The 18,022-nt window shown below is 61.7% G+C and overlaps 1 protein-coding gene across 1 annotated transcript; it reads right to left on the reverse strand.

The window, feature by feature from the left end:
• Nucleotides 1-1,826: 1,826 nt before the first annotated feature.
• Nucleotides 1,827-17,637, reverse strand: SHARPIN (SHANK associated RH domain interactor). Its single transcript, XM_058030146.1, has 13 exons — nucleotides 17,536-17,637; nucleotides 16,374-16,595; nucleotides 15,768-15,906; nucleotides 13,610-13,700; nucleotides 11,959-12,259; nucleotides 9,616-9,749; nucleotides 9,159-9,329; nucleotides 7,147-7,307; nucleotides 4,675-4,786; nucleotides 3,452-3,631; nucleotides 3,281-3,379; nucleotides 2,685-2,828; nucleotides 1,827-2,071 (listed from the first exon to the last, which is right to left on the reverse strand). Exons 4-13 carry the CDS (start codon nucleotides 13,697-13,699, stop codon nucleotides 1,991-1,993), a joined length of 1,473 nt encoding a protein of 490 aa, XP_057886129.1. The 5' UTR covers nucleotide 13,700; nucleotides 15,768-15,906; nucleotides 16,374-16,595; nucleotides 17,536-17,637; the 3' UTR covers nucleotides 1,827-1,990.
• Between the last annotated feature and the right edge of the window lie 385 nt (nucleotides 17,638-18,022).

Below are 18,022 nucleotides of genomic sequence, written 5' to 3' on the forward strand. Positions count from 1 at the left end.
CTGTCTGGGCTGCGGGGGGAATAAAGGCTGGGATTACACAGAAGGAAATGTGTCTGTCTGTCTGTCTGTGTGTCTGTGTGTGTGTCTGTGTGTCTGTGTGTGTGTCTGTGTGTGTGTCTGTGTGTCTGTGTGTGTGTCTGTGTGTCTGTCTGTGTGTCTGTGTGTCTGTCTGTCTGTCTGTCTGTGTGTCTGTGTGTCTGTCTGGGCTGTGGGGGGGAATAAAGGCTGGGATTACACAGAGAAACGTTGTCAGTCTGTCTGTCTGTGTGTGTCTGTCTGTCTGTGTGTGTGTCCTGGGCTGCGGGGGGAGTAAAGGCTGGGATTGCACAGAGAAACATTGTCAGTCTGTCTGTCTGTGTGTGTGTCTGTCTGTGTGTGTGTCTGTCTGTCTGGGCTGCAGGGGGAATAAAGGCTGGGATTACACAGAATGGAGATGTGTGACTGGGGTCTGTCTGTCTGTCTGTCTGTCTGTCTGTCTGGGCTGCGGGGGGAAATAAAGGCTGGGATTACACAGAATGAAAATGTGTCTGTCTGTCAGTCTGTCTGTCTGTGTGTCTGTCTGTGCTGTGCGGGGGAATAAAGGCTGGGATTCCACAGAATGGAAATGTGTCTGTCTGTCAGTCTGTCTGTCTGTGTGTCTGTCTGGGCTGCGGGGGGGAATAAAGGCTGGGATTCCACAGAATGGAAACACGAGTGGGGCTGACTCTGTCCTGTCTCTGTCCTTCCCGTGGGGCTGTTCTGGCGCTGGGGCCAGGTGTGGCGCTGGGTGTGTGGCTCTGTCTGTCCTGGCTGTGGGGCTGGGTCTGTCCGTCTGTCCTTGGTGTGGGGCGGGTGTGATGTGGGGCTGGGTCTGTTCTGGGGCTGTCTGGCTGTGGGGCCGGGTCTGTCTGGGATGTGGGTCAGGCTGTGCCCAGCCCGGGCTGTGGTGGTGCCATGGGTCAGTCTGTGGGTCAGGCCGTGCCCAGCCCAGGCCGTGGTGGTGCCATGGGTCAGTCTGTGGGTCAGGCCGTGCCCAGGCTGTGCCCATGCCAGGCCGTGTCCCCACCGCAGCCCCCGCTGGCTTTGGAGTCTCGTTCAGTGCCAGCTGTCCTTGACCCATCCCGGGAGTGACCCCTGACCCCTCACTGTCTCAGGGAGTGACCTCTGACCCTGTCCCTGTCCCCATCCCAGGGAGTGACCTGTGTTCCCTCACTGTCCCCATCCCCATCTCGGGGTGTCCTCTTGTCCCTGTCCCCGCACTGGAGCTGTCCCCACATCCCTGTCCCCATGCCAGTGTGTCCCCCATGTCCCTGTCCCCACACTGGGGCTGTCCCCATGTCCCTGACACCACACCGGTGGCTGTGTCAGGGTGTCCCTGTCCCCACACTGGGGCTGTCCCTGTGTCCCTGTCCCTGTCCCTGTTCCTGTGTCCCTGTCCCTGTGTCCCTGTCCCCACGTGAGTGGCAGTGCCAGGGCTGTCCCCGTGTCCCTGTCCCCGTGCCCCTGTCCCCCTGCCAGTGGCTGTGCCAGGGTGTCCCTGTCCCTGTGTCCCCGTCCCCACACGGGTGGCAGTGCCAGGGCTGTCCCCGTGTCCCTGTCCCCGTGCCCCTGTCCCCGGCGGGTGGCAGTGCCAGCCTGTGACACTCAGTGGCTTTATTGGGGTCCCGGGGCCCCCCGGCCCCTCCACGCCCCGAGGCCGTCCCAGTGTCCATCCTGGCTCTGTCTGTGTGTCCATCCTGGCTCTGTCTGTGTGTCCATCCTGGCTCTGTCCGTGTGTCCATCCTGTCCGTGTGTCCATCCTGGCTCTGTCCATGTGTCCATCCTGTCCGTGTGTCCATCCTGGCTCTGTCCGTGTGTCCATCCTGTCCGTGTGTCCATCTGTCCGTCTGTCCCTGTGTCCTCTCTCTCCATCCCCGCCGGACGTGGCCCCTCCCGGAGCCCTCGGGTGTCCCTGGCCCGGTGCCAGCTCTGTCCCCATCTGTCCGTCTGTCCCTCGGTGTCCCCAGGGGGGTCAGTGGCAGTTCTGGCACCGGGGGTGGCACCTCTGCCCGTTGACGTTGCAGCGACAGCCGCCACTGGTGTCACCGGGGCCCTGCGGGGACAGGGCAGGGACAGCTGGGGTCACCCTGTGTCCCTTGGGGTCACCCTGGGGTCACCCTGTGTCACCCTGGGGTCACCCTGTGTCACCTGGGGTCACCCTGGGGTCATCCTGGGGTCACCCTGGGGCCACCCTAGAGTCACCCTGGGGTCTCCTTGGGGTCACCCTGGGGTCACCCTGGGGTCACTCTGTGTCCCTGGGGTCACTCTGTGTCCTTGGGGTCACCCTGAGGTCACCTTGGGGTCACCCTGGGGTCACTCTGTGTCCTTGGGGTCACCCTGGGGTCATTCTGTGTCCCTCCTTCACCCTGTGTCCCCTCCTCACCCTGGGGTCACCCTGGAGTCACCCTGGGGTCACTCTGTGTCCCTTGGGGTCACCCTGAGGTCACCTTGGGGTCACTCTGTGTCCCTTGGGGTCACCCTGGGGTCACCTTGGGGTCACCCCGGGGTCACCCTGTGTCCCCCCCTCACCCTGGTGTCCCCCATCACCCCAAGACCCCCAGCCCAGCCCTTGGTGACCCCTCCTCATCTCAGGCCCCCCTCGAGATCCCCCCTGATCCCCGCTCACCCCAAACCCCCCAGGACCCCCCCAGGACCCCCCCCCTCACCCCCGGCCCCCATCGGGGCCCCTTGGTGACCCAGCAGATCTCGGTCTGGCACACGGTGCAGCGGATCCAGTCGCAGCCGTCCTTCTTCTGCACCACGATGCGGCACGTGGGGCAGTGCATGGCCTCGCCGCGCTGCACCAGCGTCTGGGGAGGGGTCCCGGGGGGGTCAGGGCAGCGGGGACCCCCCCAGTGCCCCCCAGACCCACCTGCAGCATGTCCCGGACCCCCCAGTGCCCCCAGACCCACCTGCAGCGTGTCCCGGACCCCCCAAAGCCCCCAGACCCACCTGCAGCATGTCCCGGAACCCCAGTGCCCCCAGACCCACCTGCAGCATGTCCCGGACACCCCCAAAGCCCCCCAAAGCCCCCAGACCCACCTGCAGCGTGTCCCGGGCCCCCTAAAGCCCCCAGACCCACCTGCAGCGTGTCCCAGACCCCCCAAAGCCCCCAGACCCACCTGCAGCATGTCCCGTGCCCCCCAGTGCCCCCCAAAGCCCCCAGACCCACCTGCAGCATGTCCCGTGCCCCACAAAGCCCCCCAAAGCCCCCAGACCCACCTGCAGCATGTCCCGGACCCCCCGGTGCCCCCAGACCCACCTGCAGCATGTCCCGCGTCTGGCGAGCGGCCGCGTCGTGCAGCGCCCGCAGCTGCAGCTCGTCCTGGTACTGCCGGCAGTTCTGCCCCTCGTGGATGGCCTGGGGGGGCCGGGGGTGAGCGTGGGACCCCCAGAGCCCCCCGGGACCCCCCCAGGGCCCCCCCGGTCTGACCTTGCACAGGAGGCAGTTGAGGGCCCCGCACACCGGGCACGGGAACTCGTTCACCGCGTCCTCGTAGAAGCACCAGCCCGGGCAGTCGCGGCCCCGGCAGTGGAAACTGTTCCGGCTGCGGCGCTCGGCCAGCGCCAGCCCGCGGGCCAGGAACCGCGCGTGCTCCTCGGGGGACAGCAGCTGTGACATTGGGGACATCGGGGACATTGGCACTGGGACCCCTGAGTCACTGTCACCCACCCATGGGATCCCCTGAGTCACCATCATCCACCCTGAGCCAGCGCCAGCCCGCGGGCCAGGAACCGCGCGTGCTCCTCGGGGGACAGCAGCTGGGGACAGCGGGGACATTGGGGACATTGGGGGGATGGCATTGGGACCCCTGAGTCACTGTCACCCATCCCTGAGCCAGCGCCAGCCTGCGGGCCAGGAACCGCGCGTGCTCCTCGGGGGACAGCAGCTGGGGACATTGGGGACATTGGGGACATTGGGGACATTGGGGACATTGTGGGGATGGCATTGGGATCATTGGAACCAGGGCCAGCCCGCGGGCCAGGAACCGCGCGTGCTCCTCGGGGGACAGCAGCTGGGGACATAGGGGACATCGGGGGGATGGCATTGGGACCCCTGAGTCACTGTCACCCACCCACGGGGACCACCCTGAGTCACCAACTCCCACACCAGCGGTGGCAGGTCCACGTTGGGACCCCCTGAGTCACTGTCAGCCGCCCTTGGGGACCCTCGTGTCACCAGCTCCCACACCAGGGAGTGGCATTGGGACCCCTGAGTCACCCACCCATGGGGACCCCAACCCTACCCAAGGGGACAGCCTGGTCCCCTGGGAGCCCCCTGCGCGGGGGTGGCTGTGTCCCCCCCGGTGTCCCCTGTCCCCCCCGGTGTCCCCCCGGTGTCCCCCTGGTGTCCCCTGTCCCCCCCGGTGTCCCCCCGGTGTCCCCCCTGTCCCCCCGGTGCTCACGGCGCGGATCTCGCGCTCCTGCAGGTGGCTGTGAGCCCCCGGTGTCCCCTGTCCCCCCCAGTGTCCCCCCCGGTGTCCCCCCTGTCCCCCCCGGTGCTCACGGCGCGGATCTCGCGCTCCTGCAGGTGGCTGTGAGCCCCCGGTGTCCCCTGTTCCCCCCGGTGTCCCCTGTCCCCCCCGGTGTCCCCCCGGTGTCCCCCTGGTGTCCCCTGTCCCCCCTGTCCCCCCCGGTGTCCCCCCCGGTGCTCACGGCGCGGATCTCGCGCTCCTGCAGGTGGCTGCCACAGGCGTAGGTGACATCGCGGAAGGGACAGGCCACCACCGGCTCCTCGCTGAAGTTGATCACCTGCCGCAGGCACTCCCTGGGGACAGGGGGGACATTGGCGGGGGTCAGGGACACTGGGGGGGGTCACTGGGGGGTCACTGGGGGGTCAGGGACACGGTGACATCTCGGAAGGGACAGGCCACCACCGGCTCCTCGCTGAAGTTGATCACCTGCCGCAGGCACTCCCTGGGGACAGTGGGGACATTGGCGGGGGTCAGGGACACCGGGGGGACACTGGGCCAGCTGAGGGACACTGGGGGAAGCTAAGGGACACTGGGCTGTCAGGGGTGGTCACTGGGGTGGTCACCGGGATGGTCACCGGGATGGTCACCGGGGTGGTCACTGGGATGGTCACTGGGGTGGTCACTGAGATAGTCACTGGAGGGGTCACTGGGATGGTGTGGGGGTGTCAGGGATGGTCACTGGGGTGGTCACTGGGTGGTCACTGGGTGGTCACTGGAGGGGTCACTGAGATGGAGTGGGGGTGTCAGGGATGATCACTGGGATGGTCACTGGGGTGGTCACTAGAGTGGTCACTGGGGTGGTCACTGGGGTGGTGTGGGGGTGGTCACCGGGATGGTCACTGGGGTAGTCTCTGGGTGGTCACTAGAGTGGTCACTGGGATGGTGTGGGGATGGTCACTGGGGTGGTCACTGGAGTGGTCACTGGAGTGGCCACTGGGTGGTCACTGGGGTGGTCACTGGGTGGTCACTGGGTGGTCACTGGGATGGTCACTGGGGTGGTGTGGGGGGCTCGGGGTGGCTTCTGGGGCCGGTCACTCCAAGGGGGGGTGGTCAGTGGTCACTCTGGGGCCGCTCACGGCAATGGGTGGGGGGGTCCCAGGGCCGGGTCACTCCAAAGGTGGGTGGGGGCTCCTGGCGTGGGGTCAGTGATGCTGGGGGGGTCACTGGGGTGGTCCTGGGGGTGTCCTGCTGCATCCCAGGTCTATCCCAGGTGTATCCCCATGTCTCCCAGGTATATCCCAGGTGTGCCCAGGTGTATCCCAGTTGTATCCCTATGTCTCCCAGGTATATCCCAGGTGTGCCCAGGTGTATCCCAGTCCATGCCAGGTGTATCCCAGGTGTATCCCACGTGTACCCAGGTGTATCCGGGTTGTATCCCAGGCGTATCCCAAGTGTGCCCAAGTCTATACCAATCCATCCCAGGTGTGTCCCGGTGTATCCCAGGTGTGCCCAGGTGTGCCCAGCTGTATCTCATGTCTATCCCAGTCTATCCCAGCTGTATCCCAGGTATATCCCAGGTGTGCCCAGGTGTGGCCAGGTGTATCCACGTGTATTCCAGGTGGGGCCAGGTGTATCCCGGTGTATTCAAGTCTATCCCATCTGTATCCCATTCTATCCCAGGTGTGCCCAGGTGTGGCCAGGTGTATTCCAGGTGTGGCCAGGTGTATCCAGGTGTATTCAAGTCTATCCCAGCTGTATCCTATTCTATCCCAGGTGTGCCCAGGTGTATCCCAGGTGTACCCAGGTCTATCCCAGCTGTATCCCATTCTATCCCACGTGTATCCCCGTGTCCTCCAGGTGTGCCCAGGTGCACCCAGGTGTATCCCATGTCTATCCCAGGTGTATCCCAGGTGCGCGGTACAGGCACAAGCTGTGCAGGCAGTCGCGCAGCGGCACGGCCCGGCCCGCAGGGTCTATCCCAGTCTATCCCAGGTGTATCCCCGTGTCGCCCAGGTGTGCCCAGGTGTATCCCAGGTGTGTCCCGGCCCCGGTACCGGCAGAAGCTGTGCAGGCAGTTGCGCAGCAGCACGGCCCAGCCCGCCGGGTCTATCCCAGTCTATCCCAGGTGTATCCCCGTGTCTCCCAGGTGTGCCCAGGTGTGCCCCAGGTGTATCCCAGGTGTCCCCCGGTACCGGCAGAAGCTGTGCAGGCAGTCGCGCAGCGGCACGGCCCGGCCCGCAGGGTCTATCCCAGTCTATCCCAGGTGTATCCCTGTGCGCCCAGGTGTGCCCCAGGTGTATCCCAGGTGTGCCCTGGCCCCGGTACCGGCAGAAGCTGTGCAGGCAGTTGCGCAGCAGCACGGCCCGGCCCGCAGGGTCTATCCCAGTCTATCCCAGGTGTATCCCCGTGTCTCCCAGGTGTGCCCCAGGTGTATCCCAGGTGTGTCCCGGCCCTGGTACCGGCAGAAGCTGTGCAGGCAGTTGCGCAGCAGCACGGCCCAGCCCGCCGGGTCTATCCCAGGTGTATGCCCGTGTGCCCAGGTGTGCCCAGGTGTATCCCAGGTGTGCCCCGGCCCCGGTACCGGCAGAAGCTGTGCAGGCAGTCGCGCAGCAGCACGGCCCGGCCCGCAGGGTCTATCCCAGTCTATCCCAGGTGTATGCCCGTGTGCCCAGGTGTGCCCAGGTGTATCCCAGGTGTGCCCTGGCCCCGGTACCGGCAGAAGCTGTGCAGGCAGTCGCGCAGCAGCACGGCCCGGCCCGCCGGCACCTCCTGCAGGCAGATCCCGCACTCGAGCGGCTCCGGGTTCAGCACCAGCCCCGCCTCCTCCGCCCGCAGCAGCTGCGCCAGGTTCCGCTGCCGCTCCGCCTCCAGCGCCTGGGGACAAAAACCGGGAAAACGGGAAAAATGAGGAAAATGGAAAAAATGGGAAAAATGGGGGAAAAAATGGGGAAAAAATCCGCGAAAAATGGGGAAAAAACACGGGGAAAATGGGAAAATGGGAGCAGCAGCTGCGCCAGGTTCCGCTGCCGCTCCGCCTCCAGCGCCTGGGGACAAAAACCGGGAAAACGGGAAAAATGAGGAAAATGGAAAAAATGGGGAAAATCGGGGGAAAAAAATGGGAAAAAACCCGGGAAAAATGGGAAAATGGGAGCAGCAGCTGCGCCAGGTTCTGCTGCTGCTCCGCCTCCAGCGCCTGGGGACAAAAACCGGGAAAACGGGAAAAATGAGGAAAACGGAAAAAATGGGGGGAAAAATGGGGAAAAAATCCGCGAAAAATGGGGAAAAATCCACGGGGAAAATGGGAAAATGGGAGCAGCAGCTGCGCCAGGTTCTGCTGCCGCTCCGCCTCCAGCGCCTGGGAACGGGAACAAAAAATTGAGGAAATGGGAAAAATTGAAAGAAAATGGGAAAACCAGGAAAAAAACCGGGAAAAACGGAGGAAAAAAAACCCGGGAAAAATGGGAAAAAATCTCAGGATAAACAGGAAAATGGGAGCAGCAGCCACTGACCCCATAGCCCCCATACCTGCTGGCACTGCCGCATCCCGTCGCGCTGATCCCATATCCCATTGATTGATCCCATAGATCCCATTGATTGATCCCATTGATCCCATTGATTGATCCCATTGATCCCATTGATTGATCCCATTGATCCTATACCTGCTGGCACTGCCGCGTCCCGTCGCGCTGATCCCATATCCCATTGATTGATCCCATTGACCCCATTGATTGATCCCATAGATCCCATTGATTGATCCCACTGATCCCATTGATTGATCCCATTGATCCCATACCTGCTGGCACTGCTGGGTCCTGTCACGCTGATCCCATTGATCCCATTGATTGATCCCATTGATCCCATTGATTGATCCCATAGATCCCATTGATTGATCCCATTGATCCCACAGTACCTGCTGGCACTGCCGGGTCCTGTCGTGCTGATCCCATATCCCATTGATTGATCCCATAGATCCCATAGATCCCATTGATTGATCCCATAGATCCCATTGATTGATCCCATTGATCCCATACCTGCTGGCACTGCCGCGTCCCGTCGCGCTGATCCCATATCCCATTGATTGATCCCATTGATCCCATTGATTGATCCCATTGATCCCGTACCTGCTGGCACTGCGGGGTCCCGTCGCGCTGATCCCATAGATCCCATTGAGTGATCCCATAGATCCCATTGATTGATCCCATTGATCCCATTGATTGATCCCATTGATCCCGTACCTGCTGGCACTGCCGCGTCCCGTCGCGCTGATCCCATTGATTGATCCCATAGATCCCATAGATTGATCCCATTGATCCCATTGATTGATCCCACAGATCCCATTGATTGATCCCATTGATCCCATTGATTGATCCCATTGATCTCATTGATTGATCCCATAGATCCCATTGATTGATCCCATAGATCTCATTGATTGATCCTATTGATCCCATACCTGCTGGCACTGCCGGGTCCCATCACGCTGATCCCATATCCCATTGATTGATCCCATTGATCCCGTACCTGCTGGCACTGCCGGGTCCCGTCGCGCTGATCCCATATCCCATTGATTGATCCCATAGATCCCATTGATTGATCCCATTGATCCCATACCTGCTGGCACTGCTGGGTCCCGTCGCGCTGATCCCATAGATCCCATTGAGTGATCCCATAGATCCCATTGATTGATCCCATTGATCCCATTGATTGATCCCATTGATCCCACAGTACCTGCTGGCACTGCCGGGTCCCGTCGCGCTCCCTCTGCAGCCGCCGCAGCTCGGCGGGGTCGGGGCGGTGCCCCCCGGGCACTTGGTACCCCTCGGGCCGGGGGGCGCTGCACATCTCACAGCCCGGGCGGGTGGGCTTGTTCAGGAATGTGCACTGGGGGCACGGCCAGCCCTGCAACGGGATTATTGGGAATTATTGGGATTATTGGGATTGGGAACGGGGCACATCTCACAGCCAGGGCAGGTGTGGTTGTGCAGAGCTCGGGGGCTGTGTCCACCCTGAAACACTGGGACTGGGATCAGGGACTGGGATCAGGGATTGGGATCAGGACAGGACCCTGTACCTGCTCAGGTGAGGGTGGGCGGGGCTCAGGGGCAGTGGGATGGGGATCAGGGATGGGGATCAGGGATCAGGGATGACAATCAGGATTAGGGATGGGGATCAGGTACCCCCGTACCTGCTCAGGTGAGGGTGGGCGGGGCTCCGGGCCCGTGGGCGGGGCCCCGGCGCTGTCCCAGAGCTGCAGCGAGTCCAGGTGATCCCGGATGTCCCCGATGTCCATCCGCTCCGGGGGCTCCTCGGGGACACGGCCTGGGGACAGACAGACACGGCACGGGCTGGCACCGACCCGGAACGGGACCAGGAACGGGACAGGGAATGGGAACGGGACTGGGAATGGAACTGGGAACAGGAACGGGACTGGGAGAGACAGGGAGAGGGAATGGGACTGGGAATGGGACTGGGACGGGGAATAGGGAGGACTGGAGAGGGATGGGGGAGGGAATGGGAGGAAGGAGATGGAGGAGAAGAGAAGGAGAAGGAAGGAGAAGGAAAGAACAGGAGCTGGCGGAGGAGGAGGATGATGAAGAAGGAACAGGATGATGTAAAACAAGCAGGAACAGTGTGAGGATGAGGAGGAAGAGCAGGATGAGGAAGCAAGAGGAGCAAGAGTAGGATGAGGGTGAGAAGGAAGGAACAGGCTGGTGATGATGAAGAAGGCTCTGTCAGCCGTACCTGAGCCAGGTGAGGAAAGTGCAGGAGCAGCAGGATGAGAAACAAGCAGGAGCGGGAGCAGCAGGAATGAGGATGATGAAGAAGAAGCAAGAGCAAGAGCAGCATGAGGAGAAATAAGCAAGAGCAGGAAGATAAAGGAGCAGGATGAGGAAGGAGCAGGAGCAGCAGGATGAGGATGATGAGGAAGGAGCAGGCTGAGGATGATGAGGAAGGAGCAGGAGCAGAAGCAGCAGAAATGAGGATGATGAAGAAAGAGCAGCAGCAAGAGCAGGATGATGAAGGAGCAGGATGAGGAAGGAGCAAGATGAAGAAGGAGCAGGAGCAGCAGACTGAGGATGGTGAGGAAGGAGCAGACTGAGAACGGTGAGGATGATGAAGAAGGAACAGGAGCAGCAGCAGCCTGATGATGATGAGGAAGGGCCAGGCTGAGGATGATGATGAGAAAGGAGAAGGCTGACGATGCTGAAGAAGGAGCAGGATGAGGATGCTGAGGAAGCACCAGGAGCAGCAACAAGCTGAAGATGGTGAAGAAGGAGCAAGAGGATGAGGATGAAAGAGCAGGATGAGGATGAGCATAAGGATGAGGATGAAGATGACGATGAAGAAGGAGAAGGAGCAGCAGCAGGCTGAGGATGGTGAGGAAGGAGCAGGCTGAGAATGATGAGAATGATGAGGAAAGAACAGGAGCAGCAGCAGGCTGAGAATGGTGAGGAAGGAGCAGGCTGAGGATGATGATGAGCATGAAGACTGATGATGCTAAGGATGGAGCAGGAGTAGCAGCAAGCTGAAGACGGTGAAGAAGGAGCAGGATGAGGATGAGGATGAGGATGAAGGAGCAAGAGCAGCAGCAGGCTGAGGATGGTGAGGAAGGGGCAGGATGATGAGGAAGGAGGAGTAGCAGGAGGAGGCTAAGAATGATGCTGAGGAAGAAGCAGGCCGAGGCTGCTGCTGATGAAGGCTCCGTCCCAGTACCTGCCCCAGGTGCTCCATCCCCATCCCCATCCTCGTACCTGCCCCAGGTGCTCCGTCCCCGTCCCCATCCCCGTACCTGCCCCAGGTGCACCATCCCCGTGTCCAGCCCCGTGTCCATCCCCGTACCTGCCTCAGGTGCTCCATCCCTGTCCCCATCCCTGTACCTGCCCCAGGTGCTCCGTCCCCATGTCCGTCCTCGTCCCCGTACCTGCCCCAGGTGCTCTGTCCCCGTGTCCATCCCCATCCCCGTACCTGCCCTAGGTGCCCCATCCCCATCCCCATCCCTGTACCTGCCCCAGGTGCCCCATCCCCATCCCCATCCCCGTACCTGCCCCAGGTGCCCCATCCCCATCCACATCCCCATACCTGCCCCAGGTGCCCCATCCCTGTACCTGCCCCAGGTGCCCCATCCCCATCCACATCCCCATACCTGCCCCAGGTGCCCCATCCCCGTCCCTGCCCCAGGTGCTCCATCCCCGTACCTGCCTGAGGTGCGCCATCCCCGTCCCCATCCCCGTACCTGCCCCAGGTGCTCCGTCCCCGTGTCCATCCCCGTACCTGCCCCAGGTGCGCCATCCCCGTCCCCATCCCCGTACCTGCCCCAGGTGCTCCATCCCCGTACCTGCCCCAGGCGCTCCGTCCCCGTGTCCATCCCCATACCTGCCCCAGGTGCTCCATCCCCGTACCTGCCCCAGGCGCTCCGTCCCCGTCCCCATCCCCGTACCTGCCCCAGGTGCTCCATCCCCGTACCTGCCCCAGGTGCTCCATCCCCGTGTCCATCCCCGTACCTGCCCCAGGTGCTCCATCCCCGTACCTGCCCCAGGCGCTCCGTCCCCGTGTCCATCCCCGTCCCCGTGCAGCCCCGCGGCGCGCAGCAGCTCCTGCGCCTGCAGCTCCCGCTGCCGCTCGGGGCCCGCCGGGGCCGGGGCCGCTCCCACCGCTGCTCCGGCTCCCGGTGCCGGTTCCAGGGCCGCCCGTGCCGAGAGGAGGAAGAGGAAGGCGGGGTCGCCGTCGCGGCGGATGCCGTAGGAAGCCAGGCTGCGCCCGTCCCGGCACAGGCTCTGCCCGATGATCCAGCGCTGCGCTGAAGGGGGAAAGCCGTACTCGCGGAACACCTGGGGGAAAAGGGGGGATCATATGGGATCTGGGGGATCCTATAGGATTGAGAGGATTGGGGGGGATCGGGGGAACCTGTACTCGCAGAACACCTGGGGGAAAAGGGGGATCCTGTGGGATCTGGGGGATCCTGGGGGATCAGGGGGATCCTACAGGACTGGGGGGATTGGGGGGATCGGGGGAACCCGTACTCGCAGAACACCTGGGGGGAAAAGGGGGATCCTGTGGGATCTGGGGGATCCTGGGGGATCTGGGGATCCTATGGGGTCAGGGGGATCCTATAGGATTGAGGGGATTGGGGGGATCGGGGGAACCTGTACTCATGGAACACCTGCGGAGAAAAGGGGGATCCTGTGGGATCGGGGGGATCCTGGGGGGTCAGGGGGATCCTATAGAATTGAGGGGATTGGGGGGATCAGGGGAACCTGTACTCATGGAACACCTGCGGGGAAAAGGGGGATCCTGTGGGATCTGGGGGATCAGGGGGATCCTATAGGATTGGGGGGATTGGGGGGATCAGGGGTAAGCTGTACTGGTGGAACACCTGTGGGGACAGGGGGGATCCTATGGGATCAGGGGGATCCTATGGGATCAGGGGGAACCCGTACACCCAGAACACCTAGGGGGACGTGACCCTATGGGACTGGGGGCACAGGGGGAACCTGTACACCCGGAACACCTGGGGATCAGGGGGGAACCTATGGGATCAGGGAGGATCAAGGGGGAACCTGTACTTATGGAACATCTGGGGGATCAGGGATCACAAGGGATTGGCAGGGATCTCATGTGAGATCCTGAGGGAACCTGGAGAAATCCTGGGAGATCCCAGGGAGATCCTGGGGAAGCCCTGGGCAGATACTGGGGGAGATCCTGGGAAGAGCCTGGGGAGAGCCTGGGGGAAATCCCAGGGGACATCCTGAGGAGATCCCAGGTGAGCTCCCAAGGCAAAAACCCCAGGGGAGATCCCAGGGGAACTCCAGGTGAGCCTCAGGTGGGCCCTGGGTAAGATCCACGGGAGATCTCAGATGGGATCCCAGGTAAAACCCCAGGTGAGACCCCGGGTGAGCCCTGGGTTATATCTGGGGGAGATCCCAGATGGGATCCCAGGTAAAACCCCAGGTGAGATCCTGGGAGAGATCCCAGGTGAGATCCCAGGTGAGCTCTGGGTCAGATCCCAGGGGAGATCTCAGGTGGGATCCCAGGTAAAACCCCAGGTGAGATTCCAGGTAAAATCCCAGGTGACTCCCAGGGATCCTGGTCCCACAGAGCAGGGGCTGGCCCGACACCCAGGTGACCCCATTCCCCCCAGGTGTCCCCAGCTGACCCCAGGTGTGCCCAGGTGTCCGTACCTGCTCCTTGAGGGTGCTGATGGTGACGTGGGGCTGCACCCGCAGGGTGATGCTGGCCGAGGACGTGGCGTCCTCCACCCCCACCGCCATGCTGGGAAACGGGGGGAAAGATAATGGGACATACGGGATATAGGGGATATATGGGATAGATGGGATATATGGGATAGGGATTGGGGCTTGGGATTGGGATATGGGGTGTGGGATATGGGATTGGGGTCTGGGGTGTGGGCACGGCATGCTGGGAACCAGGGGGAGAGACAGCAGTGGGATATATGGGACAGATGGGATATGTGGGATATTTGGGGTATATGGGATATATAGAGTGTACAGGATATATGGGATATATGGGATAGATGGGATATATGGGATAGATGGGAGGTACGGCATATATGGGGATAGGGGATATACGGGATATATGGGATTGGGGTTTGGGATGTAGGATAATGGGGTGTGGGTACGGCATGCTGGGAACCAGGGGGAGAGACAGTGGGATAGATGGGACAGATGGGATATGTGGGATATTTGGGGTATATGGGATATATGGAGTGTACAGGATATATGGGATATATGGGATATATGGGATAGATGGGGTATATGGGATAGATGGGAGGTACAGCATATATGGGATATATGGGGATAGGGGATATACGGGATATATGGGATTTCAGTTTGGGATGTAGGATATGGGGCGTGGGGTACGACATGCTGGGAACCAGGGGGAGAGACAGTGGGATATATGGGACAGATGGGATTTGGGGTGTGGGTACAGCATGCTGGGAATGGGGGAGAGATAATGGGATATTTGGGATAGATGGGATATATGGGGTATATGGGATAGATGGGATATATGGGATAGATGGGATATATAGGAAGTATGGCATATATGGGGATAGGGGATATACGGGATATATGGGATTGGGGTTTGGGGTTTGTGGTGTGGGTATGGCATGCTAGGAACCAGGGGGAGAGACGGTGGGATATATGGGATAGATGGGATGTACGGGATATATGAGATTGGGGTTTAGGGTGTGGGGTTTGGGGTGTGGGCTACAGCATGCTGGGAATGGGGAGAGACATAATGGGATATATGGGACACATAGGATTTGGGGTGTGGGGACTGGGGTTTGGGGTGTGGGGTATAGCATGCTGGGAATGGGGAGAGACGTAATGGGATTGGGATTGGGGTTTGGGATGTAGGATATAGGGTGTGGGGTTTGGGGTGTGGGGTACAGCATGCTGGGAATGGGGAGAGACATAATGGGATTGGGATTGGGATTGGGGTTGGGATGTAGGATATGGGGTGTGGGGTTTGGGGCGTGGGGTACAGCATGCTGGGAATGGGGAGGGATTATGGGATGTGGGGTTTGGGGATTGGGATTGGGGTTTGGGGTTTGGCATGCCGGGAACAAGGGAGGTAACGGGATGATGTTGATGAGGAAGGCAGGAGCAGAGGATGAGGATGATGACGAGGATGAGAAAGGCAGTGGGTGGGGATGAGGATGATGATGCTGTTGAGGAAAGCAGAAGATGGGAGTGACGAGGAAGGCAGGGGCAGAGAATGGGGATGAGGATGACGATGATGAGAGCGATGATGAGGAGGATGAGGGTGATGCTGATGAGGAAAGCAGAGCAGGGGGATGAGGATGACAATGATGAAGATGATGAGAATGAGAAAGGCAGAGGCAGAGGATGGGGGTGAGGATGACAACGATGAAGATGATGATGAGGGTGAGAAAGGCAGAGAACGGGGATGAGGGTGACGAGGATGAGGAAAACAGGGGCAGAGGACAGGGATGAGGATGACAATGACGAGGATGATAATGATGAGGAAGGCAGAGGACGGGGATGAGGATGACAATGACAAGGATGACGACGACGAGGAAGGCAGAGAACGGGGATGAGGGTGACGAGGATGAGGAAGGCAGAGGCAGAGGACAGGGATGAGGATGACAATGATGAGGATGATGATGATGAGGAAGGCAGAGGATGAGGAAGGTGAGGAAGATAGAGCATGGGGATGAGGGTGATGAGGAAGGCAGAGGCAGAGGACAGGGATGAGGATGACAATGACAAGGATGACGATGACGAGGAAGGCAGAGGACGGGGATGAGGGTGACAGTGAGGATGACGATGACAATGACGAAGGCAGGCTGCCCACCTGACGTGGCCCCCGGGGTCCCGGTGGCGCAGGCTCACACTCAGCTCCGCGTGCCGCCGGGCCAGCGCCACCGCGCTCTGCGCCGCCACCGCCTCGTCCCCAAAGGTGATGGCCTCGGCCAGCCGCAGGGCCAGCTCCTCTGGGGACACACGGGGACACACAGTGACACACAGGGACACGGGGATGGCACCCAGAGCGCTGCCACCGCCTCGTCCCCAAAGGTGATGGCCTCGGCCAGCTGCAGGGCCAGCTCCTCTGGGGACACACAGTGACACACAGGGACACGGGGATGGCACCCAGAGCAAGTATGGGGACACACAGGGGACACTGGGGGTGACACCCACAACCCCTCAGAGTGGGAATGGGGACACCAGGGGGACACTGCTGGGTGGCACCCCCAGCCCCAGGGACACCATGGGGACAGGAGGTGACCCTACGGGAGGTTCTGGGGGGATTTCAGGGAATGTTCCCCTGGGAAGGGCTGTCCCCACCCCCAACCCTGTGCGGGTGGCACTTGGGGACAGGCTCAGGTGGCCCTGGTGTGTCCCAGACTCCAGGACAGGCCGGGGTGGCCCCGGTGTGTCCCACCCCGGGTCCCCGTGTCACCTGTCTGGGCCAGCTCCAGGACCTGTGCCTCCTCTGCATCCTGCTCGGGCCCCTCGGCGGGTGGCACCAGGGACGTCCCCGTGGGTGGTGGCACCAGGGACGTCCCCGTGGGTGGTGGCACCAGGGATGTCCCCGCGGGTGTCGCCAGGGATGTCCCCGTGGGTGGCGCCAGAGATGTTCCCGCAGGTGGCACCAGAGATGTCCCCGTGTCACCCTCGGCAGCTACGGGAGCACAGGGAGGATGGGGTTGTCACTGCTGTCACTGCTGTTCCCACTGTTCCTGCTGTCACTACTGTCCCCGATGTCCCCAATGTCCCCCCAGTGTCCCCAGTATCCCCATGTCCCCAAGGTCCCACCTCCCCGTGCCTCCCTGACGGAGATGCACAGCACTGTGTCCCAAATGTCCCCCAGTGTCCCCAGTCCCCCCAGTGTCCCCCCAGTGTCCCCAATGACCCCATGTCCCCAATGTCCCCAGTGCCCCCAGTCCTCCCAGTGTTCCCCCAGTGTCCCAAATGTCCCCCAGTGTCCCCAATGTCCCCATGTAACCCCAGTGTCCCCAATGACCCCATGTCCCCAATGTCCCCAGTGTCCCCAGTCCCCCCAGTGTCCCCCCAGTGTCCCCCCAGTGTCCCCAATGTCCCCAGTGTCCCCAATGTCCCCAGTGTCCCCAGTGTCCCCAATGTCCCCTCAATGTCCCCAGTGTCCCCACAGTGTCCCACCTCTGTGAGCCTCCCTGAGGGAGCTGCTCAGCACCGTGTCCCCAGCGTCCCCCCAATGTCTCCTATGTCCCCTCAATGTCCCCACTGTCCCCTCAATGTCCCCAATGTCCCCTCAGTGTCTCACCTCTGCGTGCCTCCCTGAGGGAGCTGCTCAGCACCGTGTCCCCAATGTCCCCTCAATGTCCCCAATGTCCCAAATCCCCCCAATGTCCCCAATGTCCCTGCAGTGTCCCCAATGTCTCCACAGTGTCCCATCTCTGCGTGCCTCCCTGAGGGAGCTGCCCAGCACCGTGTACCCAGTGTCCCCTCAATGTCCCCAGTGTCCCCACAGTGTCCCACCTCTGCGTGCCTCCCTGAGGGAGCTGCTCAGCACTGTGTCCCCAATGTCCCCTCAATGTCCCCACTGTCCCCTCAATGTCCCCAGTGTCCCCACAGTGTCCCACCTCTGCGTGCCTCCCTGAGGGAGCTGCTCAGCACCGTCCACCACTGCTGGGCCTCGCGCTCCTCGGGGAACCGCAGTGCCACCGCCTCCTGTGCCGCTGTCCCCAATGTCCCTGATGGTGTCCCTGCTGTCCCTGATGGTGTCCCCGGCGCTGGCAGCTGCAGCTCATGGCTGGCGGGGCCGCACACGCGGTAGGACACGTCCCGAAGGTCACACTCTGCCAGGGGCTGGGGACAACAGGGACACGGGGGACAGGGACAGGAGGGCACAGGGATGGGACGGGGATGGGGACAGGGATAGGGACAGGAGGGGATAACAGGGACACGGGGATAGGGAGAGAGATGGGGACAGAGATGGGGACAGGAAGGGACAGGGATGGAGGGAACAGGGATGGGACAAGGACAAGGATGGGACAGGGATGGGGGAGAGGAACAGGGACAGTGGGGACAGGGACAGGGGGGACAGGGATGGGGATGGGTCAAGAATGG

The sequence above is a fragment of the Melospiza georgiana genome, chromosome 1 (genome assembly GCF_028018845.1).
Source record: "Melospiza georgiana isolate bMelGeo1 chromosome 1, bMelGeo1.pri, whole genome shotgun sequence".
Classification (NCBI taxonomy): domain Eukaryota; kingdom Metazoa; phylum Chordata; class Aves; order Passeriformes; family Passerellidae; genus Melospiza; species Melospiza georgiana.